This window comes from Squalius cephalus (genome assembly GCF_949319135.1).
Source record: "Squalius cephalus genome assembly, chromosome: 4".
Lineage (NCBI taxonomy): Eukaryota > Metazoa > Chordata > Actinopteri > Cypriniformes > Leuciscidae > Squalius > Squalius cephalus.
Genome location: NC_137125.1, coordinates 55539402 through 55564401, shown reverse-complemented (window position 1 = coordinate 55564401; position 25000 = coordinate 55539402). Strand labels below are relative to the sequence as shown.

General features: G+C 44.5%; 2 protein-coding genes and 1 long non-coding RNA gene across 4 annotated transcripts in view; 2 read left to right on the top strand and 1 right to left on the bottom strand.

Moving 5' to 3' along the window:
* lrp6 (low density lipoprotein receptor-related protein 6) overlaps window positions 1-17577 on the top strand; it is a 52382-nt gene extending 34805 nt beyond the window's left edge. For both annotated transcript variants that reach the window (XM_079870194.1, XM_079870195.1), the window contains 11 exons: window positions 5668-5870; window positions 8601-8803; window positions 8894-9084; window positions 9954-10163; window positions 11050-11175; window positions 11261-11497; window positions 12435-12545; window positions 13634-13864; window positions 15038-15174; window positions 16987-17084; window positions 17166-17577. In XM_079870194.1, the coding sequence (XP_079726320.1) occupies window positions 5668-5870; window positions 8601-8803; window positions 8894-9084; window positions 9954-10163; window positions 11050-11175; window positions 11261-11497; window positions 12435-12545; window positions 13634-13864; window positions 15038-15174; window positions 16987-17084; window positions 17166-17463 (2045 nt within the window). In that variant the 3' untranslated portion in view covers window positions 17464-17577. The remainder of the gene's footprint in view (window positions 1-5667; window positions 5871-8600; window positions 8804-8893; window positions 9085-9953; window positions 10164-11049; window positions 11176-11260; window positions 11498-12434; window positions 12546-13633; window positions 13865-15037; window positions 15175-16986; window positions 17085-17165) is intronic.
* Window positions 17578-18199: 622 nt separating this feature from the next.
* On the top strand, window positions 18200-18604 carry LOC307158042. Its single transcript, XR_013821179.1, has 2 exons — window positions 18200-18263; window positions 18301-18604. It is a non-coding gene; the product is annotated as an uncharacterized lncRNA (long non-coding RNA).
* Window positions 18605-21986: 3382 nt separating this feature from the next.
* The window catches only part of dusp16 (dual specificity phosphatase 16), a 12200-nt gene continuing 9186 nt past the window's right edge, over window positions 21987-25000 (bottom strand). Inside the window, exons 5-6 of the mRNA XM_079870193.1 lie at window positions 22421-25000; window positions 21987-22314 (exon numbers count right to left, since the gene is read on the bottom strand). The exon at window positions 22421-25000 is cut by the window's right edge and continues 669 nt beyond it. Coding sequence (XP_079726319.1) covers window positions 24919-25000 — 82 coding nt within the window. The 3' untranslated portion in view covers window positions 21987-22314; window positions 22421-24918. The remainder of the gene's footprint in view (window positions 22315-22420) is intronic.

Sequence of the window (25000 nt, the reverse complement as noted above, 5' to 3'; positions counted from 1 at the left end):
GTTATTATAGAGCGGGAATATTAGCGTTATTATAGAGCGGGAATATTAGAGCGGGAATATTAGCGTTATTATAGAGCGGGAATATTAGTGTTATTATAGAGCGGGAATATTAGTGTTATTATAGAGCGGGAATATCAGTGTTATTATAGAGCGGGAATATCAGCGTTATTATAGAGCGGGAATATCAGTGTTATTATAGAGCAGGAATATTAGTGTTATTATAGAGCGGGAATATTAGTGTTATTATAGAGCGGGAATATCAGTGTTATTATAGAGCGGGAATATTAGTGTTATTATAGAGCGGGAATAGTGTTATTATAGAGCGGGAATATTAGTGTTATTATAGAGCGGGAATATTAGTGTTATTATAGAGCGGGAATATTAGCGTTATTATAGAGCGGGAATATTAGAGCGGGAATATTAGTGTTATTATAGAGATGGAATATTAGTGTTATTATAGAGCGGGAATATCAGTGTTATTATAGAGCGGGAACATTAGCGTTATTATAGAGCGGGAATATTAGTGTTATTATAGAGCGGGAATATTAGTGTTATTATAGAGCGGGAATATTAGTGTTATTATAGAGCGGGAATATTAGAGCGGGAATATTAGTGTTATTATAGAGATGGAATATTAGTGTTATTATAGAGCGGGAATATTAGTGTTATTATAGAGCGGGAATATTAGCGTTATTATAGAGCGGGAATATTAGAGCGGGAATATTAGCGTTATTATAGAGCGGGAATATTAGCGTTATTATAGAGCGGGAATATTAGTGTTATTATAGAGCGGGAATATCAGTGTTATTATAGAGCGGGAATATCAGCGTTATTATAGAGCGGGAATATCAGTGTTATTATAGAGCAGGAATATTAGTGTTATTATAGAGCGGGAATATTAGTGTTATTATAGAGCGGGAATATCAGTGTTATTATAGAGCGGGAATATTAGTGTTATTATAGAGCGGGAATAGTGTTATTATAGAGCGGGAATATTAGTGTTATTATAGAGCGGGAATATTAGTGTTATTATAGAGCGGGAATATTAGCGTTATTATAGAGCGGGAATATTAGAGCGGGAATATTAGTGTTATTATAGAGATGGAATATTAGTGTTATTATAGAGCGGGAATATCAGTGTTATTATAGAGCGGGAACATTAGCGTTATTATAGAGCGGGAATATTAGTGTTATTATAGAGCGGGAATATTAGTGTTATTATAGAGCGGGAATATTAGCGTTATTATAGAGCGGGAATATTAGAGCGGGAATATTAGTGTTATTATAGAGATGGAATATTAGTGTTATTATAGAGCGGGAATATTAGTGTTATTATAGAGCGGGAATATCAGTGTTATTATAGAGCGGGAATATCAGTGTTATTATAGAGCGGGAATATTAGTGTTATTATAGAGCAGGAATATTAGTGTTATTATAGAGCGGGAATATTAGTGTTATTATAGAGCAGGAATATTAGAGTTATTATAGAGCGGGAATATCAGCGTTATTATAGAGCGGGAATATCAGTGTTATTATAGAGCGGGAATATCAGTGTTATTATAGAGCGGGAATATTAGTGTTATTATAGAGCGGGAATATTAGTGTTATTATAGAGCGGGAATATCAGTGTTATTATAGAGCGGGAATATCAGCGTTATTATAGAGCGGGAATATCAGTGTTATTATAGAGCGGGAATATCAGTGTTATTATAGAGCGGGAATATTAGTGTTATTATAGAGCGGGAATATCAGTGTTATTATAGAGCGGGAATAGTGTTATTATAGAGCGGGAATATTAGTGTCATTATAGAGCGGGAATATTAGTGTTATTATAGAGCAGGAATATTAGCGTTATTATAGAGCGGGAATATTAGAGCGGGAATATTAGTGTTATTATAGAGATGGAATATTAGTGTTATTATAGAGCGGGAATATCAGTGTTATTATAGAGCGGGAACATTAGCGTTATTATAGAGCGGGAATATTAGTGTTATTATAGAGCGGGAATATTAGTGTTATTATAGAGCGGGAATATTAGCGTTATTATAGAGCGGGAATATTAGAGCGGGAATATTAGTGTTATTATAGAGATGGAATATTAGTGTTATTATAGAGATGGAATATTAGTGTTATTATAGAGCGGGAATATCAGTGTTATTATAGAGCGGGAATATCAGTGTTATTATAGAGCGGGAATATCAGTGTTATTATAGAGCGGGAATATCAGTGTTATTATAGAGATGGAATATCAGTGTTATTATAGAGTGGGAATATTAGTGTTATTATAGAGCGGGAATATTAGTGTTATTATAGAGCGGGAATATTAGTGTTATTATAGAGCGGGAATATTAGCGTTATTATAGAGCGGGAATATTAGAGCGGGAATATTAGTGTTATTATAGAGATGGAATATTAGTGTTATTATAGAGCGGGAATATTAGTGTTATTATAGAGCGGGAATATTAGCGTTATTATAGAGCGGGAATATTAGTGTCATTATAGAGCGGGAATATTAGTGTTATTATAGAGCGGGAATATTAGTGTTATTATAGAGCAGGAATATTAGCGTTATAGAGCGGGAATATTAGAGCGGGAATATTAGTGTTATTATAGAGATGGAATATTAGTGTTATTATAGAGCGGGAATATCAGTGTTATTATAGAGCGGGAATATTAGCGTTATTATAGAGCGGGAATATTAGTGTTATTATAGAGCGGGAATATTAGCGTTATTATAGAGCGGGAATATTAGTGTCATTATAGAGCGGGAATATTAGTGTTATTATAGAGCGGGAATATTAGCGTTATTATAGAGCGGGAATATTAGAGCGGGAATATTAGTGTTATTATAGAGATGGAATATTAGTGTTATTATAGAGCGGGAATATCAGTGTTATTATAGAGCGGGAATATCAGTGTTATTATAGAGCGGGAATATGAGCGTTATTATAGAGCGGGAATATCAGCGTTATTATAGACAGGAATATTAGTGTTATTATAGAGCGGGAATATCAGTGTTATTATAGAGCGGGAATATTAGTGTTATTATAGAGCGGGAATATTAGTGTTATTATAGAGCGGGAATATCAGTGTTATTATAGAGCGGGAATATTAGTGTTATAGAGCGGGAATATTAGTGTTATAGAGCGGGAATATTAGTGTTATTATAGACAGGAATATTAGTGTTATTATAGAGCGGGAATATTAGTGTTATTATAGAGCGGGAATATTATAGAGCGGGAATATTAGTGTTATTATAGAGCGGGAATATCAGTGTTATTATAGAGCGGGAATATTAGTGTTATTATAGAGCGGGAATATTAGTGTTATTATAGAGATGGAATATTAGTGTTATTATAGAGATGGAATATTAGTGTTATTATAGAGCGGGAATATCAGTGTTATTATAGAGCGGGAATATCAGTGTTATTATAGAGCGGGAATATCAGTGTTATTATAGAGCGGGAATATCAGTGTTATTATAGAGATGGAATATCAGTGTTATTATAGAGTGGGAATATTAGCGTTATTATAGAGCGGGAATATTAGAGCGGGAATATTAGTGTTATTATAGAGATGGAATATTAGTGTTATTATAGAGCGGGAATATTAGTGTTATTATAGAGCGGGAATATTAGCGTTATTATAGAGCGGGAATATTAGTGTCATTATAGAGCGGGAATATTAGTGTTATTATAGAGCGGGAATATTAGTGTTATTATAGAGCAGGAATATTAGCGTTATAGAGCGGGAATATTAGAGCGGGAATATTAGTGTTATTATAGAGATGGAATATTAGTGTTATTATAGAGCGGGAATATCAGTGTTATTATAGAGCGGGAATATCAGTGTTATTATAGAGCGGGAATATCAGTGTTATTATAGAGCGGGAATATTAGCGTTATTATAGAGCGGGAATATTAGTGTTATTATAGAGCGGGAATATTAGCGTTATTATAGAGCGGGAATATTAGTGTCATTATAGAGCGGGAATATTAGAGCGGGAATATTAGTGTTATTATGGAGATGGAATATTAGTGTTATTATAGCGCGGGAATATCAGTGTTATTATAGAGCGGGAATATCAGTGTTATTATAGAGCGGGAATATGAGCGTTATTATAGAGCGGGAATATCAGCGTTATTATAGAGCGGGAACATTAGCGTTATTATAGAGCGGGAATATTAGTGTTATTATAGAGCGGGAATATCAGTGTTATTATAGAGCGGGAATATCAGTGTTATAGAGCGGGAATATTAGTGTTATAGAGCGGGAATATTAGTGTTATAGAGCGGGAATATTAGTGTTATTATAGACAGGAGTATTAGTGTTATTATAGAGCGGGAATATTAGTGTTATTATAGAGCGGGAATATTATAGAGCGGGAATATTAGTGTTATTATAGAGCGGGAATATCAGTGTTATTATAGAGCGGGAATATTAGTGTTATTATAGAGCGGGAATATTAGTGTTATAGAGCGGGAATATTAGTGTTATTATAGAGCGGGAATATTAGTGTTATTATAGAGACGGAATATTAGTGTTATTATAGAGACGGAATATTAGCGTTTTTACAGAGACGGAATATTAGTGTTATAGAGCGGGAATATTAGTGTTATTATAGAGCAGGAATATTAGTGTTATTATAGAGCGGGAATATTAGCGTAATTATAGAGCGGGAATATTAGTGTTATTATAGAGCGGGAATATTAGTGTTATCATAGAGCGGGAATATTAGTGTTATTATAGAGCGGGAATATTAGTGTTATTATAGAGACGGCAGGAATATTAGTGTTATTATAGAGCGGGAATATTAGTGTTATCATAGAGCGGGAATATTAGTGTTATTATAGAGCGGGAATATTAGTGTTATTATAGAGACGGCAGGAATATTAGTGTTATTATAGAGTGGGAATATTAGCGTTATTATAGAGCGGGAATATTAGCGTAATTATAGAGCGGGAATATTAGTGTTATTATAGAGCGGGAATATTAGCATAATTATAGAGCAGGAATATTAGCGTAATTATAGAGCGGGAATATTAGCGTAATTATAGAGTGGGAATATTAGCGTAATTATAGAGCGGGAATATTAGTGTTATTATAGAGCGGGAATATTAGAGTTATTATAGAGAGGGAATATTAGTGTTATTATAGAGTGGGAATATCAGTGTTATTATAGAGCGGGTATATTAGCGTTATTATAGAGCAGGAATATTAGTGTTATTATAGAGCGGGAATATTAGTGTTATTATAGAGAAGGAATATTAGTGTTATTATAGAGCGGGAATATTAGTGTTATTATAGAGCGGGAATATTAGTGTTATTATAGAGCGGGAATATTAGCGTAATTATAGAGTGGGAATATTAGCGTAATTATAGAGTGGGAATATTAGCGTAATTATAGAGCGGGAATATTAGTGTTATTATAGAGCGGGAATATTAGGCTGCTGTCACTTTAAGAGCTGCACTGATCCATTATACTGATACACATGAACTCTCGCGCTTGCATGGTTTAGACTCATATTGAAATGCTCACAAAGGAATTGATAACCAGTATCCGATGCCCAGCCCTACGCAGCACTGTAGGTTTAGAGCGCGTTTGAGGTCGCTTAACTGTCCTTGTTAGAGATGATGAGTGGTCACATGACTCTGTCTGTCCATCAGCTCCCACATCATTCCTGCTGTTCAGTCAGAAGACGGCCATCAACCGCATGGTGATCGACGAGCTCCAGAGTCCCGACATCATCCTGCCCATCCACAGCCTGAGGAACGTGCGCGCCGTCGACTACGACCCGCTGGACCGGCACCTGTACTGGATCGACTCCAAGCAGAACCTCATCCGCCGCGCGCAGGAGGACGGAAACCAGGTCAAGCGCATTCTGACTTAGTTTTAGTCATGAGCTGTGTCCGAAACTATATAGTGCACTGTATCGGGTGTCGGCCATTTTGTGACGGGTCTGATGTGTGTGTGTGTGTGTGTTGTTCCTCAGAGTGTGACGGTGATGTGATTATATGTGTGTGTGACGGGACTGATGTGTGTGTGTGTGTTGTTCCTCAGAGTGTGACGGTGATGTGATTATATGTGTGTGTGACGGGACTGATGTGTGTGTGTGTGTTGTTCCTCAGAGTGCGACGGTGGTCTGATGTGTGTGTGTGTTGTGTCCGGTGTGTGTCTGTTGTTCCTCAGAGTGTGACGGTGGTGTGATTGTGTGTGTGACGGGTCTGATGTGTGTGTGTTGGGTCCAGTGTGTGTGTGTTGTTCCTCAGAGTGTGACGGTGGTCTGATGTGTGTGTGTTGGGTCTGATGTGTGTGTGTTGGGTCTGATGTGTGTGTGTGTGTGTGTGTGTGTGTGTTGTTCCTCAGAGTGTGATTGTGTGTGTGTGACGGGTCTGATGTGTGTGTGTGTTGTTCCTCAGAGTGTGACGGTGATGTGATTATATGTGTGTGTGTTGGGTCTGATGTGTGTGTGACGGGTCTGATGTGTGTGTGTGTTGTTCCTCAGAGTGCGACGGTGGTCTGATGTGTGTGTTGGGTCTGATGTATGTGTGTGTGTGTGTGTGTGTGTGTGTGTGTGTGTGTTGTTCCTCAGAGTGTGATTGTGTGTGTGTGTGACGGGTCTGATGTGTGTGTGTGTGTGCTGTTCCTCAGAGTGTGATGGTGATGTGATTATATGTGTGTGTGACGGGTCTGATGTGTGTGTGACGGGTCTGATGTGTGTGTGACGGGTCTGATGTGTGTGTGTGTTGTTCCTCAGAGTGCGACGGTGGTCTGATGTGTGTGTCTGTTGTTCCTCAGAGTGTGACGGTGGTGTGATTGTGTGCGTGACGGGTCTGATGTGTGTGTGTTGGGTCCGGTGTGTGTGTGTGTTCCTCAGAGTGTGACGGTGGTCTTGATGTGTTTGTGTTGGGTCTGGTGTGTGTGTGTGTGTTTGTGTTGTTCCTCAGAGTGTGACGGTGGTGTGTGTGTGTTGGGTCTGATGTGTGTGTGTGTGTGTTCCTCAGAGTGTGACGGTGGTGTGATTGTGTGTGTGTGTTGGGTCTGATGTGTGTGTGTTTGTGTTGTTCCTCAGAGTGTGACGGTGGTGTGATTGTGTGTGTGTGACGGGTCTGATGTGTGTGTGTGTTGTTCCTCAGAGTGTGACGGTGATGTGATTATATGTGTGTGTGTTGGGTCTGATGTGTGTGTGACGGGTCTGATGTGTGTGTGTGTTGTTCCTCAGAGTGCGACGGTGGTCTGATGTGTGTGTGTTGGGTCTGATGTGTGTGTGTGTGTGTGTGTGTGTGTGTGTGTTGTTCCTCAGAGTGTGATTGTGTGTGTGTGTGACGGGTCTGATGTGTGTGTGTGTGTGTTGTTCCTCAGAGTGTGATTGTGTGTGTGTGTGACGGGTCTGATGTGTGTGTGTGTGTGTTGTTCCTCAGAGTGTGATGGTGATGTGATTATATGTGTGTGTGTTGGGTCTGATGTGTGTGTGACGGGTCTGATGTGTGTGTGACGGGTCTGATGTGTGTGTGTGTTGTTCCTCAGAGTGCGACGGTGGTCTGATGTGTGTGTCTGTTGTTCCTCAGAGTGTGACGGTGGTGTGATTGTGTGTGTGACGGGTCTGATGTGTGTGTGTTGGGTCCGGTGTGTGTGTGTGTTCCTCAGAGTGTGACGGTGGTCTTGATGTGTTTGTGTTGGGTCTGGTGTGTGTGTGTGTGTTTGTGTTGTTCCTCAGAGTGTGACGGTGGTGTGTGTGTGTTGGGTCTGATGTGTGTGTGTGTGTGTTCCTCAGAGTGTGACGGTGGTGTGATTGTGTGTGTGTGTTGGGTCTGATGTGTGTGTGTTTGTGTTGTTCCTCAGAGTGTGACGGTGGTGTGATTGTGTGTGTGTGTTGGGTCTGATGTGTGTGTGTGTGTGTGTGTGTGTTCCTAAGAGTGTGACGGTGGTGTGATTGTGTGTGTGACGGGTCTGATGTGTGTGTGTGTGTGTGTGTGTGTGTGTGTGTGTGTGTGTGTGTGTGTGTGTGTGTGTGTGTGTGTGTGTGTTCCTCAGAGTGTGACGGTGGTGTGATTGTGTGTGTGTGTTGGGTCTGATGTGTGTGTGTGTGTGTGTGTGTGTGTGTTCCTCAGAGTGTGACGGTGGTGTGATTGTGTGTGTGACGGGTCTGATGTGTGTGTGTGTGTGTGTGTGTGTGTGTGTGTGTGTGTGTGTGTGTTCCTCAGAGTGTGACGGTGGTGTGATTGTGTGTGTGTGTGTTGGGTCTGATGTGTGTGTGTGTGTGTGTGTGTTCCTCAGAGTGTGACGGTGGTCTGATGTGTGTGTGTGTGTGTGTTGGGTCTGATGTGTGTGTGTGTGTTCCTCAGAGTGTGACGGTGGTGTGATTGTGTGTGTGTTGGGTCTGATGTGTGTGTGTTCCTCAGAGTGTGACGGTGGTGTGATTGTGTGTGTGTGTGTTGGGTCTGATGTGTGTGTGTGTGTGTTCCTCAGAGTGTGACGGTGGTGTGATATGTGTGTGTGTGTGTGTGTGTGTGTGTGTGTTGGGTCTGATGTGTGTGTGTGTGTGTGTGTTCCTCAGAGTGTGACGGTGGTCTGATGTGTGTGTGTGTGTGTTCCTCAGAGTGTGACGGTGGTGTCCGGTGGCCCGAGTCTCGGTCTCCAGCCCTATGATCTCAGCATCGACGTCTACAGCCGCTTCATCTACTGGACCAGCGAGGTCACCAACGTCATCAACGTCACACGCCTGGACGGCTCGCGGGTCGGAGTGGTGCTGCGCGGAGAACACGACAAACCGCGCGCCATCGTGGTCAATCCTGAGCGAGGGTGAGCGCCGCTGCTCACAGGGATAGCTCTGCTAGTGTGATCTCAGCGTGTGCCGTCATGTGATCTCAGCGTGTGCCGTCTCGTCCACAGGTACATGTACTTCACGAATCTGCAGGAGCGCTCGCCGAAGATCGAACGATCCGCTCTGGACGGGACGGAGCGAGAGGTTCTGTTCTTCAGCAATCTGGGGAAACCAGTCGCTCTGGCCATCGACAACGAGCTGGGGAAACTCTTCTGGGTCGACATGGACCTGCGGCGCATCGAGAGCAGCGACCTGTCCGGTGAGGTCAAAGGTCATGCATGATCACGTGACGATCAGTCGCTAGACACCGTGTTCCGCCTGCACACGTCAGATGTTTTATTTCATTATTATTTTTTTCTGTATTAAGCTTTACATAAACGAGGAACCATTCACAGCAATAGGACATGTTGAATCTTCATGTTGCCCTCATTCCTGAATGTTACAAGTCAGACACGTTGTACTGAATATGTAAATAAAGACGTAAACGTGAGGAAAGAGAAAAATAAATAAAATTAAATGACTACTTAAAATTAACTTGATAAAAATACATACAAATTATACATGCGTATACATGTCATATACCTATACACACACATACATGAAGAGAAACTATATGAACATAAATAATTACACATATGTGCAATACTTACACACATCTGATGTTTTTAATGATTTCCAAGAAACCATGTGACGAACGGCTCAGGGTTATTACAGTTAACTGAAACTACAGACATAAACTCTTTATTTGAAAAAAGTTCAACTAAAGTATAAAAAAAACTTATTTCATTTCTGCTAGTTGCCAAGTCCAAATTTTGCATTATTTAGTTTAAATTAATGTTCTAAAATCACTCATTGGACGTGACACAAAGGAGTTAAATGACATATATTTTTAATTAGAATTTTAGTTAGTTTCAGTAATTTTATGTTTATTAGTTATTTTAGTCTACATAATTTATATTTTTATTTCAGTAGACTAAAATAACTAAAACAAAAACACAACAAAATACCTGAAACTAACTGAAAGGAAAAATAAATGTGATTTTGCTTTTGTGTCCCTTCCCATGAGTGCTTTCCTTGGCCCCGCCCCTCAGTCCCTGACCACTCCCCTGTCTCCGCCCCCCTCTCCAGGAGCCAATCGGATCGTGATCGAGGACTCGAACATCCTGCAGCCGGTGGGCCTGACGGTGTTCGGGAACTTCCTGTACTGGATCGACCGGCAGCAGCAGATGATCGAGCGCATCGATAAGGTCACGCGTGAAGGAAGAACCAAGATCCAGGCGCGCATCGCATATCTGAGCGACATCCACGCTGTACACGAGCTCGACATGGAGGAGTACAGTGAGTGTGTGTGTGTGACCGAGCGTGAGTGTGTGTGTGTGAGCGAGAGTGAGTGAGTGAGTGAGTGAGTGAGTGAGTGAGTGAGTGAGTGAGTGAGTGAGTGAGTGAGTGAGTGAGTGAGTGAGTGAGTGAGTGAGTGAGTGAGTGTGTGAGTGTGTGAGTGTGTGAGTGTGTGTGTGAGTGAGTGAGTGAGTGAGTGTGTGAGCGTGAGAGTGAGTGAGTGAGTGAGCGAGAGAGAGTGTGTGTGTGAGCGCTTGGGCGAGCGATTGAGAGTGAGAGTGAGGGTGAGTGAGCGGGTGAGTGAGCGGGTGAGTGAGCGGGTGAGTGAGTGAGTGTGAGTGAGGGGGTGAGTGAGCGGGTGAGTGAGTGAGTGTGAGTGAGCGGGTGAGTGAGCGGGTGAGTGAGCGGGTGAGTGAGCGGGTGAGTGAGTGAGTGTGAGTGAGCGGGTGAGTGAGCGGGTGAGTGAGCGGGTGAGTGAGCGGGTGAGTGAGTGAGTGTGAGTGAGTGAGTGTGAGTGAGCGGGTGAGTGAGCGGGTGAGTGAGCGGGTGAGTGAGCGGGTGAGTGAGCGGGTGAGTGAGTGTGAGTGAGCGGGTGAGTGAGCGGGTGAGTGAGCGGGTGAGTGAGTGAGTGTGAGTGAGTGAGTGTGAGTGAGCGGGTGAGTGAGCGGGTGAGTGAGCGGGTGAGTGAGAGTGCGAGAGAGAGAGGTGAGTGAGTGAGAGAGATTGAGCGTGAGAGCGAGCGAGCGTGTGAGAGTGTGAGAGTGTGAGTGAGTGAGAGAGTGAGTGAGTAAAAGAGAGTGAGAGTGAGCAAGAGAGTGTGTGAGTATTGATCCTGTCAGCTGATCTGTGTGTGTGTGTGTGTGTGTGTGTGTGTGTGTGTGTGCAGATAAACACCCCTGCACATCTGATAACGGCGGCTGCTCTCACATCTGTATCGTGAAGGGAGATGGAACCACTCGCTGCTCGTGTCCCGTTCACCTGGTGCTGCTGCAGGACGAGCTCTCCTGTGGAGGTGCACACACACACACACACACACACACACACACACACACACACACACTCTCACACACTCTCACTCGCGTGTGTGTGTTCCGCAGAGCCGCCCACCTGTTCCCCTGAGCAGTTCTCGTGTGTGTCGGGTGAGGTGGACTGCATCCCTCAGGCCTGGCGCTGCGACGGCTTCGCGGAGTGTGACGATAGCAGCGACGAGCGCGAGTGTCCGGTGTGTTCCGACGAGGAGTTCCAGTGTGACAGCCGGCAGTGTGTGCATCTCTCTCTGCGCTGCAACGGGGACGTGGACTGCCAGGACCGGTCCGACGAGACCAAGTGTGAAGGTGAGGAACACTAGACGCTCACTGGAGGAGCAGAGGATATTACGCAGCGGTGTCACCATACACTCGAGCCACGACACCGGACTCACCGCATTACTGCGATACTACAGGACATATGATAAAAGGTTCACAAAAAAATGTAGTGTTGATCAAAATGCTAAATTTGATATTACACAGTGGGTGTAAATGAATAGGCTTTAGCACAGGACATTAGAGACACCAGAATAACAATATTCATGATTCTGAAGCTGAAAACAGAATTATTGTAGATGAATATGCTTGAACTCTGTCACTGGATAGATGTATTTAAAATAATGTAGGCCACGAGACGCTACTAACGCTAATAACTTTTTTACAACACAAATGAACCATCACTGAACTTACTAAAGCTGGACTGACGCTATTTTCTTCTGGAAACAAACTGTTGCATTATTGTCCTGTTATCTCTGTAAAGCTGCTTTGAAACACGATTGTAAAAGCGCCGTATAATAAAGGAGACTTGACGTGTGTACCTCCACAGGAGAGCTCGTCCTGCTTTTAATGTCTTCATATCTAGTCATTGTGTTTTCCAGTAAATGTATCTTGATATAAGAATGTTCACTGTTGGAAAACCAGACATTTGCAGTGAGATTTGATTATTTTCAATTCAATTCATGTTTATTATTACAGCGCTTTTCACAACACACGTCATTTCACAGCAGCTTCACAGAAAGTGCACGAGTCCACAGTGTTCTGAGTGTTGTTATCAGAGGAAACTGTACAAGTTATGTATTTCAGAAATGCACATACAAAATCACAGTTAGCTAATAATGTATTAATTTAAACAATGTAATAATTGAATGCAGAAGCTCACTGAAGTAATGAATACATGTTTGGTAACAGATGATGATGAGATTTAGACAGTTCTGTGTTGCTGACGCTTCTGTCCGTCTCTCTGCAGTGTTCTGTCCCATGGATCAGTTCACCTGCACCAACGGCCAGTGCATCGGCCGGCACAAGAAGTGTGACCACAACACCGACTGTACGGACAACTCCGACGAGATCGGCTGCTGTACGTCCTTCAGATTCAGTCTAACCCTGAGCATCAATTAAAGTTACACACGGGTCCATAGTGGACAAAACTGTGAAGCTTGGGACGCAGACTTAAAGAAGATCTTTGGCTGATTATTGTTGATGTTTAAAAAGTAAAACCCCCAAAAAACTTATAGAGGTTTAAGTTTATGAAAATGATTTATGAACATTAATTTATAAAAAAATTATATTTTATGAAACATGTTCAACTCTAAAACTGTGAGAAAATCAAAGCTGTAATTCTAAATCTAAATGATCTTTCAGTGAGAGTGTGTTTGAGCGCAGGACCAGATTCTCCCAGTAGATGCAGTGAAACTCACTGGGACACAGAGACTGGGATTGGGATGTGCAGTAGAGTTTCTCTCGCAAATATCACACACACGCACACACACACACACACACACACACACACACACACACACACACACACACACACACACACACACACACACACACACACACACACACACACATACACACACACACACGGTTGGCTCTATAATATGCAGAAGCAGAAACAGGAATAAAGCGAGTGTTTGCTTTATAGGCCAAACTTGAGAAAATGGCACATCTGGTAAAATATAGTAAAATTGTAAATTCTGAAGCGTTGCCAAGAGAATGAAAACCTGTTAACAGAGATTGCATCATTTTATAGTTAAATGGCCATGGGATTAAAACTTGTAGTTTTAATGGGTTTCAATGTCCTGAGAGGAACTATTTTGTGTTTCTGGTGCAAAATAGATTTTTTAAAGGAAATGGGGTGAAATAGTAAAATTCCAATATAAATACACACCTGTGCCAAAATGTATGCAGTTGGCATTAACACAGGCAAAATGATCAAGAAAACAAAACTGAAGAAGACAAAGATGTCCGTAAGGTCACGCAGGGGTTAGGTCATGAGTGGTGGAGTGATGATTTCAGCAGGTCATAAACTCAGGGATGGAGAAACAGCGTAACTGAGGATTATCTACAGAAGGGTTCAGTTGTATTAAACACATGTGAAACCCTGCAGAGACCCAGGTTCACTGGAGTGTGTGTGTGTGTGTGTGTGTGTGTGTGTGTCCACAGACGCGACAGAAGAGCCGTCGTTCGCTCCCAGTAACACCATCGGCTCGATCGTGGGCGTGGTGCTGGTGCTGTTCGTGGTGGGCGCCGTGTACTTCGTGTGCCAGCGAGTGCTGTGTCCTCAGATGAAGGACGACGGCGAGACCATGACCAACGACTTCGTGGTCCACGGGCCCTCCACGGTGCCGCTGGGATACGTGCCTCACCCCGGCTCTCTGAGCGGCTCGCTGCCAGGTGTGTGTGCGTGAGTGAGGGAGGGAGTGAGTGAGGGAGTGTGCGAGTGAGTGAGGGAGGGAGTGAGTGAGTGAGGGAGTGAGTGAGGGAGTGAGTGTGTGAGTGAGGGAGTGAGGGAGTGAGTGAGGGAGGGAGGGAGGGAGTGAGTGAGGGAGTGAGTGTGTGAGTGAGGGAGTGAGGGAGTGAGTGAGTGAGGGAGGGAGTGAGTGAGTGAGGGAGGGAGTGAGTGAGGGAGTGAGGGAGTGAGTGAGTGAGGGAGTGAGTGAGTGAGGGAGTGAGTGAGGGAGGGAGGGAGGGAGGGAGTGAGTGAGGGAGGGAGGGAGGGAGTGAGTGAGTGAGGGAGGGAGTGAGTGAGGGAGTGAGTGAGGGAGTGAGTGTGTGAGTGAGGGAGTGAGGGAGTGAGGGAGTGAGGGAGTGAGGGAGTGAGGGAGGGAGTGAGGGAGGGAGGGAGTGAGGGAGTGAGTGAGGGAGTGAGTGAGTGAGGGAGGGAGGGAGTGAGGGAGTGAGTGAGTGAGTGAGGGAGTGAGTGAGGGAGGGAGGGAGGGAGTGAGGGAGTGAGTGAGGGAGTGAGTGAGGGAGTGAGTGAGGGAGTGAGGGAGTGAGTGTGCGAGTGAGTGAGGGAGTGAGTGTGCGAGTGAGTGAGGGAGGGAGTGAGTGAGGGAGTGAGGGAGGGAGTGAGGGAGGGAGTGAGGGAGGGAGTGAGGGAGGGAGTGAGAGTGAGTGAGTGAGGGAGGGAGTGAGGGAGGGAGTGAGGGAGGGAGTGAGGGAGGGAGTGAGGGAGGGAGTGAGGGAGGGAGTGAGAGTGAGTGAGTGAGTGAGTGAGTGAGTGAGTGAGAGTGTGCGAGTGAGTGTGCGAGTGAGTGTGCGAGTGAGTGAGGGAGTGAGTGAGGGAGTGAGTGAGGGAGTGAGTGAGGGAGTGAGTGAGGGAGTGAGTGTGCGAGTGAGGGAGTGAGCGAGTGAGGGAGTGAGCGAGTGAGGGAGCGAGTGTGGGAGTGAGTGTGGGAGTGAGTGTGGGAGTGAGTGTGGGAGTGAGTGAGGGAGTGAGTGAGGGAGTGTGTGTGCAGAGGTGAGGGAGGGAGTGAGGGAGGGAGGGAGTGAGGGAGTGAGGGAGTGAGTGTGTGTGTGTGTGTGTGTAGCTGCTCACGTGTGTTCCTCTCTCTCTCTGTCTCTCAGGCATGTCTCGGGGGAAGTCTGTCATCGGCTCGCTGAGCATCATGGGAGGCAGCAGTGGGCCGCCGTACGACCGCGCTCATGTGACCGGAGCCTCGTCCAGCAGCTCCTCCAGCACCAAGGGCCCGTTCTTCCCTCCGGTCAGTGTCCTAGCGCTGCCTCTTAAAGGGATACTTCAGGATTTAGCATTAAGCTTTGTATTAGTAGAAAACCTGTAGTATTTTCGAATTACCATGCTTTCCACCCTCATATCTCCCTGAGAGGAGAGATTTATGTATTTTTTGTCTGGAAAAAATCCTCCGATGACGCAAAAATCGTCATTTTGCGTCATCGGAGGATTTTCTGGCCAGAGGCTAAAGACTACAGCCAGTAGATGGCGTAGTTCCGCATGTTTTCAGCCCGCCCATACAGGGTGGGATCTCACTCACAGAATGTACACAGTGTCAGCCGTCTTTCTTTGGAAGCTAAGCTAGCAGGCTCTTGTTCTGTGGAGAAAGCTGAATAGTAGGAGAAAGCTGAGTAAGTAAGGCAAGGCAAGGCAAGTTTATTTATATAGCACATTTCATACACAATGGTAATTCAAAGTGCTTTACATACTATTAAAAATAATCAGAAGAAATAAGAATATACAAAACAGTTTAAAATAAAGAAACGAGAAAGAACTAAAAATAATTAAAACAGTTTAGAATAAAGACTAAAATAAGACACAGTACAAACAGTCGGACAAACAGTGACACAGTGCTCATTCATTAAATGCATAGTTAAACAGATGTGTTTTGAGTCTGGATGTGAATGTGACTAATGTAGGAGCACATCTGATCTCTTCTGGAAGCTGGTTCCAGCATAATAGCTAAAAGCAGACTCGCCATGCTTAGAGTGAACCCTTGGAACTTCTAGCTGATGTGATCCTAGTGATCTGAGTGATCTGTTGGGTTTGTATTCCGTGAGCATATCTGCAATGTATTGAGGTCCTAGGCCATTAAATGATTTATATACTAGTAATAATACTTTAAAATCAATCCTATAAGTAACTGGCAGCCAGTGTAATGACCATCCTCCTTTTCCCGGACTTGTCCGGCGGGCGAGATCGTTCAAAATGTCCGGGATTCAGCTTTTGCGTTCTGCAGTCGCCATTCATTGTTTACATGCACACCTTTTGTTTCAATCTAACTGAATTCATTCCGATTGGTGACTTTGAATGTAGTGTTTACATGAACGCTAAACAAGTGATCGGTTGATATGCGTTTTAACATTGCTAAGAAAAATTCCTGCTCCTCCGTGAGAGATGGGAGACCCGGCGCGTCTCAGTAATGACGCCACCGGCCTCGCGCTGTTCTCCCGCGGCCGTCAGCCTCGTCCTGCTCGCCACAGTAAACATGATGAATGAATGGCGACTGTAGAACGCAAAAGCCGAATCCCAGACATTTTGGACGATCTCTAAATCCCTCGCAAACTCATCACGTAGGCTAGCTTTGTTGTTTTAAACTGCGCACTCTTACCGGTAGGCGTGGCCTCCTGAGACAGCGAAGCAAGTGCATTCTGGGAGTTGTTGTCTTTCATCCACATAAGCCAAAAATACATTTTCTGGCTTTTCTCAGTCTAGAAAGCTCCAAATTCAAAAATGTCTTCACATTTCTTCTACTTAAATTACATATTTTAAATACACATTCATCTTCCCAGAGGTGAAGTATCCCTTTAAGAAGCGTTAGGGCTGGTTGATCATGATGTCACTTCTCTAACTTTAGTTAGTGTAATGTTGCTGATTGATCATAAACAACATCTGCAAATATCACTAGACCTCTAATTCAAATGTATTGATATATTCATTGGTATTAAAGTTGGTTAATGTACTGTTAAATGTTTCGTTCATTTTTTTTATATTTACTAACAATATAACATTTATTACAGTATTATTGATAACAATAATCTGAGGTTGTGATGTGTGTGTGCAGATGCTGAACCCGCCCCCGTCTCCGGCCACCGTCAGGTCTCAGTACACCATGGAGTTGGGTTACTCGTCCAACAGCCCGTCGACACACCGCTCGTACAGGTGACGCCGCGCAACACAGATGATGATGAGGTGTTACGTGTTCAGCGCTTGACTCTGTGTGTGTGTGTGTGTGTTCTGCAGCTACAGGCCGTACAGTTACCGTCACTTCGCCCCGCCGACGACGCCGTGCAGCACAGACGTGTGTGACAGCGACTACACGCCAGGCCGCCGGGCTCCGCCCACATCCGCGGCTGCTAAGGGCTACGCTAGCGACGTGAACTACGACTCGGAGCCACTGCCGCCGCCGCCCACACCACGCAGCCAGTACCTGTCGGCGGAGGAGAACTGCGAGAGCTGCCCACCCTCGCCCTACACCGACCGCAGCTACTCACACCACCTGTACCCGCCCCCGCCCTCGCCCTGCACAGACTCGTCCTGAGCCCCGCCCCCTGAGCCACAGGCCCCGCCCCCTGTACCCGCCCCTGCCCTCGCCCTGCACAGACTCGTCCTGAGCCCCGCCCCCTGAGCCACAGGCCCCTCCCCCTGTACCTGCCCTCGCCCTGCACAGACTCGTCCTGAGCCCCGCCCCCTGAGCCACAGGCCCCGCCCCGGTACCCGCCCCTGCCCTCGCCCTGCACAGACTCGTCCTGAGCCCAGGCCCCGCCCCCTGTACCCGCCCCCACCCTCGCCCTACTCCCGCCCCCACCCTCGCCCTACACCGACCGTAGCTACTCACACCACCTGTACCCGCCCCTGCACAGACTCGTCCTGAGCCCCGCCCCCAGAGCACAGGCCCCGCCCCCTGTACCCGCCCCCACCCTGCACAGACTCATCCTGAGCCCCGCCCCCAGAGCACAGGCCCCGCCCCCTGTACCCATCCCCACCCCCACCCTCGCCCTACACAGACTCGTCCTGAGCCAAAGGCCCCGCCCCCTGTACCCATCCCCACCCCCACCCTCGCCCTACACAGACTCGTCCTGAGCCAAAGGCCCCGCCCCCTGTACCCACCCCCGCCCTCGCCCTGCACAGACTCGTCCTGAGCCACAGGCCCCGCCTCCTGTACCCACCCCCGCCCTGCACAGACTCGTCCTGAGCCCCACCCCCTGAGCCACAGGCCCCGCCCACACCACATGTACTCATCCTGAGCCCGCCCCTTTAGCGCAGGCCCCTCGCCCACACCAACTGTACCCGCCCTCATTCAGCTTGGACTCATCCTGAGCCCGGCCCCGCTGAGCACAGGCCCCGCCCACATAACCTGTACTCGCCCTGAGCACAGGCCCTGCCCACACAACCTGTACTCACCCTGAGCCCCGCCCCCTGAGCACAGGCCCTGCCCACACAACCTGTACTCTCCCTGAGCCCCGTCCCCTGAGCACAGGCCCCGCCCACACAACCTGTACTCACCCTGAGCCCCACCCCCTGTGCATAGGCCCCGCCCACATCACAGTGTAAATATCCGTCTGGAGACTTCGAGACGAGACTCTGTCTTCTGATGCGTCGGGGGTCTGGCGGCTCCCTGTACATTTTTTAAAAGAAAAGAAAACATATTTATATATTTTCTATACAGTGTTTATTGGTTACGCCATAGAGCTTTGTATTAAAAGAAATTTGTACATTTTTTTTTAAAGAGAAAGATTTATTAAATCCACACAGACGTGATGCGTTGCCTTAATCCTGGAGTTCTGAATCAAACGCTCACCCAATGCCAAATAAACGAGGCGAAGCGCAGCGCCCCCTGCAGGCCTGGAGCAGCACCACACTGTGATCCCACTCGCTATCACAACATGGTACTCGTATTTTTCTACTATTTTTCTACTGATGTGCCCTCATCTGCACGTGACGAAGGCGGAACGGGAACTGAAGCGGCCTTCGTTCCTTCGCTCGCGTCACGACTTCTCGTGCCTGAGCGTTTTTTAGAATCATTTTTCACTTTTTTAAATCTCTGTGCCCACAAAAGCTCAATTATTTTTGTACCACATACTGTGTAGATACTGTATTTATAAGCTATAAAGAACCCCGTCATCATGTCCTTGCAGTGCTGCTGTTGTCCTGTCTCCTCAGAGGATCTGTGTGTGTGTGTGTGTGTGTGTGTGTGTGTGTGTGTGTGTGTGTGTGTGTGTGCTGGAGTCTGTCAGTGTCGTCTCTGTGTGTGTGTGTGTGTGGCTCGTCTGCAGGAGCTTCTGTAAAGAAGGGAAACTCACCAGCACAGATACTCCACCTCAGTCTTCATCGCTCGCTGGTGCGACTCTAGCGTTTCATCCGATAGCAGCTTCGGTACAATCATGAATGTGTGTCAAACAGCTGTTCCAAATCTCAATCCTGTTCTGCAAGGGCTTCTGGGTAACGCCACGTTTTTAGTTCCTTTATGATTCTGCTCACACCAGCATTTCCGTTTTCTTAACTGCACTTTACAGGAGCGGTTCAGTTCGTTCGTGTCTCTGTTTCGGTCAGGAGGTTCGCCGGCAGTCGTGGGTTTTAGTTGAACTTTCGCCACTGAACCCTTTATGTTTCTGTGGAAAGCGTCACGGGTCAGACGTCATTGCTGGAATTGTGGGAGAAATGTCTAAAGCACTTTTGAAGGAGTGAGCAGGATTGATTCACCACAGAATCTCGTCATTATTCATGTTTTATTTTGATTCTTTGCGAGGATGTGTTCAAAGGTGACCAACATTTGGTTTCTCATCAGTCATGAAATCTCCACTATCTCGAGTTGTTCTTGTACATTGTACATGCTTTACTTGTAAAACATTGTATAAAAACAGATGTGTACAGCTCATTCAGTCACGACTATAAGCTGTTGTAACAAATGAAATGATCTTTTTTTAATAAAACTGAGTGAACTTTTACATTTAAAATTCTGAAGTTCCACCTTTGTCCACGTGGCGGCGCAGCTGCTTCACATGTACAGTTCAATCCATAGATGTGTAATGTAGATGCCACATTCGTCCACTCCCGACGTCATGTTAACGCGTTTGCCATCTGGAAAAGGTCAGCGCCTCAGATGCTGTCCTCACTCAGTAAAAATCAGTGAGTTTTTTTGAGATGCCACAACATTGTGCAGCCTCTGGTTGTAAAAACCGCAGAGATCTAAATTCCAGAAGAAACAGGAAAACCATTCACAGGTGGGAATGTGTTGGTTTGTGTTTTAATGTGTACATTAACTCAATGTTACAGGCTTTTAAATGACTGTTTTAGCTAATGCCTTCATCTTGTATTAAATCCTATGAAAATCATTTGTTCAAGTCTATTGCAGATATAGATATTCATACTTGTGGTATTACTATGGTTGAAGACGCATAGTCAACTTGTTCTCAAGTGTTCATGGACTGGCTTTGACCGTTCCAACATGGTGGACGACTAATGACGCTAATGAGGAATCTATGTATTTATATCTAAGTTAGAAATAGCCAGTAATGAGGCATCAATGTATCTATCGATACAGAAACGGCCACTGGTGAATCTATGTATATATCTATGTTAGAAACAGTCACTAATGAGGAATCTATGTATATATATCTGTGTATAAATATATCTATATATACATGTATCTTATATAGAATCAGCAGCTAATGAGGAATCTGTATCTAGCCTATGTTAGAAACAGCCGCTTATGAGGCTTCTATATATCTGTGTATATCTATATATACATGTATCTAATATAGAAAAAACTGCTAATGAGTTATCTATGTATCTATATCTTAGTTGGAAACAGCCGCTAATGAGGCATCTATGCATCTATAGTTATGTTAGAAACAGCTGCTAGAGTTATCTATGTATATATAGTTATGTTACAAACAGCCACCAATGAGGCATCTATGTATCTATATCTTAGTTGGAAACAGCCGCTAATGAGGCATCCATGTATCTAATCTGTTAGAAACAGCCGCTAATGAGGCATCTATGTGTCTATGGTTATGTTGGAAACAGCCGCTAATGAGGAATCTATGTATCTAATCTGTTAGAAACAGCCGCTAATGAGGCATCTATGTATCTATATCTTAGTTGGAAACAACCGCTAATGAGGCATCTATGTATCTATATCTTAGTTGGAAACAGCCGCTAATGAGGAATCTATGTATCTATATCTTAGTTGGAAACAGCCGCTAATGAGGAATCTATGTATCTATAATGAGGAATCTATGTATCTATATCTTAGTTGGAAACAGCCGCTAATGAGGCATCTATGTATCTATATATTAGTTAGAAACAGCCGCTAATGAGGAATCTATGTATCTATATCTTAGCTGGAAACAGCCGCTAATGAGAAATCTATGTATCTATATCTATGTTAGAAACAGCCGCTTATGAGGCTTCTATATATCTGTGTATATCTATACATGTATCTAATATAGAAAAAACTGCTAATGAGTTATCTATGTATCTATATCTTAGTTGGAAACAGCCGGTAATGAGGCATCTATGCATCTATAGTTATGTTAGAAACAGCTGCTAGAGTATCTATGTATATATAGTTATGTTACAAACAGCCACCAATGAGGAATCTATGTATCTATATCTTAGTTGGAAACAGCCGCTAATGAGGCATCCATGTATCTAATCTGTTAGAAACAGCCGCTAATGAGGCATCTATATGTATCTATAGTTATGTTGGAAACAGCCACTAATGAGGAATCTATGTATCTATATCTTAGTTGGAAACAGCCGCTAATGAGGAATCTATGTATCTATATCTTAGTTGGAAACAACCGCTAATGAGGCTCATACTTTTAGCCCTTCAATCTGATTAGTTGAACGACGTTCGTCAGTCATGTGATCACCTGCGAACCAATCACAGCCGTGATGTTCAGGTACAGAGCTACTGCACTATTTACACAGTTAAATTACGTTTTTATCGTTGAGCATTGTATTATTCAGTGTGTGTTATAATGTACTGCACCCCATTCACACTTTTATGTGGCAATTATTTATAAAGTTTCTGTTCTGGACAGACAGCCAAACATGTTCAAGTACCACGTGTGTTTTATTTCAGCAATCAATAAACAGATCAATAATTGCTCCTTCACAAACACACCGAATCATTGTTTCATAAAAATAATGGCTGATCTGCCTCAAGAATGATTATATCATCAGTCGTTTGACTCTATTGTAAAAAATAAACATTGATCACTGTAGATTTGAGGTCCGTCGATGATTAACGAGTCATTATCGCATGATTCAGAGAGTCGGGATTCAGTCGCTGCTTCTGATTCACTTTCACAGCTTTAGAACTCTGATTCTGCCCTTCTCTTCAAAACCACCGAGTCCAGATCAGCGTGAGACCGCTCCAGGTCTGAACAGCAAAACCACCGAGTCCAGATCAGAGTGAGACCGCTCCAGGTCTGAACAGCAAAACCACCGAGTCCAGATCAGAGTGAGACCGCTCCAGGTCTGAACACAAGCTGTGAGAACGGTTAGCTAACGTTACCATGAAAACCTTATGAAAGTCCTCCGAGCGTTCAGACACAGTTTCTATGCTTCAAACATTATGGTAACGTTGCTTTTAAATGTACTCTGGATGTTCTGAAACAAGTAGAAACATTTAAAAAACTTTAAAACAAACATCCAACCAAACGTTCCTGTTTCTGGTGAAAGCGCTCCATGATCGATGCATGAATGATGTTTTTAAATGAGTTCTATGGCATTTGGTCAGCTGATCCTCTGACCTCTGACCCTTTAACAAGGTAAACCTGCAATACACTGTACACAAGACTGATCACAGGTCAGTATTTCCCATGGTTCCAGTCTCAGGAGTCTGAATGAAACAAACACCAACACTGTTAGATTCACACTAAAGCACCAATGAAAGAGAAAGCAGTGCAGACTGAGGGTGATGAAGAGGAGTTTCTCGGGTGATGAAGAGGAGTTTCTCAGGGTGATGAAGAGGAGTTTCTCAGGGTGATGAAGAAGAGTTTCTCGGGTGATGAAGAGGAGTTTCAAAGGGTGATGAAGAGGAGTTTCTCGGGTGATGAAGAGGAGTTTCTCAGGGTGATGAAGAGGAGTTTCTCAGGGTGATGAAGAGGAGTTTCTCAGGGTGATGAAGAGGAGTTTCTCAGGGTGATGAAGAGGAGTTTCTCAGGGTGATGAAGAGGAGTTTCTCAGGGTGATGAAGAGGAGTTTCTCGGGTGATGAAGAGGAGTTTCTCAGGGTGATGAAGAGGAATTTCTCAGGGTGATGAAGAGGAGTTTCTCAGGAGTTTCTCATGATGATGATAATGATGTCATAAAAGAGCCTGATGATGATGATGAAGATGATGTGTGATGATGCAGGGTCAGGGTCACCGCGCTGTAGACCCAGTCTCCACACATCGCTAGATTTAAGCTTTCATTTCTATATCTATAATTCACCTGATGATTTACACAACATTATATTCTTAAGAACATGAAAATGTATTTTTTGAAGAGTGATGAAGAGAGGAATCCGCACATTAAGGACCTTTAACTCGTTACAGAGTTTACTGCATACTTAATGCCTCATTTGCATATTCAAACAACCTTTCAGAAAACTTGTAATTCAAAAAGTGCTTAATGTATTAAACCAACTGTGGAAGTGATGCAACATTCTTAAAAATAAAGGTTTTTAAAAGAAGTTCTTAAAATAATTATTTTTTTATAAGTGCAAAGAACATTTTAATAATCTACAGAACCCTTTGTGCAGTGCACAGATGTTCAAGGCTCCAGTCATCGAAGCCAATAAAGAACCTTCATCTATAAGAGTAAATCTGTTTGTTAAAGATCATATTGTGTTTTCCTCGTCTTCATCTCTTCAGTGTGATGATGATGTGTGATCATGAAGACGCTCCAGTTCTTCTCTATATCAGTGTTCCTGAACTCCTGAAGCGCCTCCATTGTGTCTCGAGTTTCTTCCGGGAACGAACACGTCACAATATTCCTCATTATAATAATTCATATGCAGAATAAAGGGGCGGGGCCTGGTTGAATAAAGGGGCGGGGCCTGGTTGAGTTAGTTAGTAGAGTGTTAAACTGGCGGTTATGGAAAGGGGCGGGACATTTCCCAAACACACTCGAAGCGCTCGACCAATCACAACACACTGCTCCAGCCAACCAATCAGAGCACAGTGTGCTTTTCAGGAGGAGGGGCTTCATAGAGACAGGAAGTGAACAGAGCGTTACTGACAGACTGGGAAGAGAGGAGCCGCAACAATGGAGAATATGAGGAGAATAATCAACATTCAAGTTCTAGTAGAGCCTGAAAACATCATCAAGACTGTAAAAGAGTGTAATCTTTACGTTTTTTACCCTAGCTGGCTGTATTGTCTTGCCTTCATTCGGATTGTTGAGGTACTGGATACCCAGCGTTCAAATGAGAGAAGCAAACACCAAACGAAGCAAGCGTCCGTGTGTTGAAACCATAGTCTGTGTAAAACACTGGGCATAGTGTGTGTGACGTCACTCGTAGTGTTTCTGAAGAGCGCTTCTGAAGCCCGAAGTGGGCGGAGCCGGCCGTCGCCATCTTGGCCGCGTCACTCCCGGATAAACGTAAATGTGCAGCGAGGCGGATTAGCTGAGGTGACGTGACGCTAACACACAGCAGACAAACGGCTAGCAGTGACATCAGCGGCAATCCACCTGTCACTCAAGTGGCCACGCCCTTAATTATGCACAACTTTAAGGCTTAATATAATTTAAATGGATGAGTTATAAAAACATTCACCCGCCTCTCAGTCGTCATGAAGAGCAACATCAGCTTTATAGACCAAAACCACTTTCTGCGTTAGACTGTAAACGTGTTTTATTCTGCTGTAAAGTTTAACATGCGGGTCTATGGGATTGAGTCTCTTCTGCAGCCTCTAGTGGCCAGTCCATGAACTGCAGTGTCTTCAGTGTAGAGAGAGAGAGAAGGCTTCCGCTTGGTCGACACTGAGTGACTTCAGTCCTCAGGAAACCTGTATGATCTCCATGCTGCCGGAGAAGCTGGCCTGTGTGCCGGTCGTTCCCAGTTCTTCTCCGGGTCGAGTC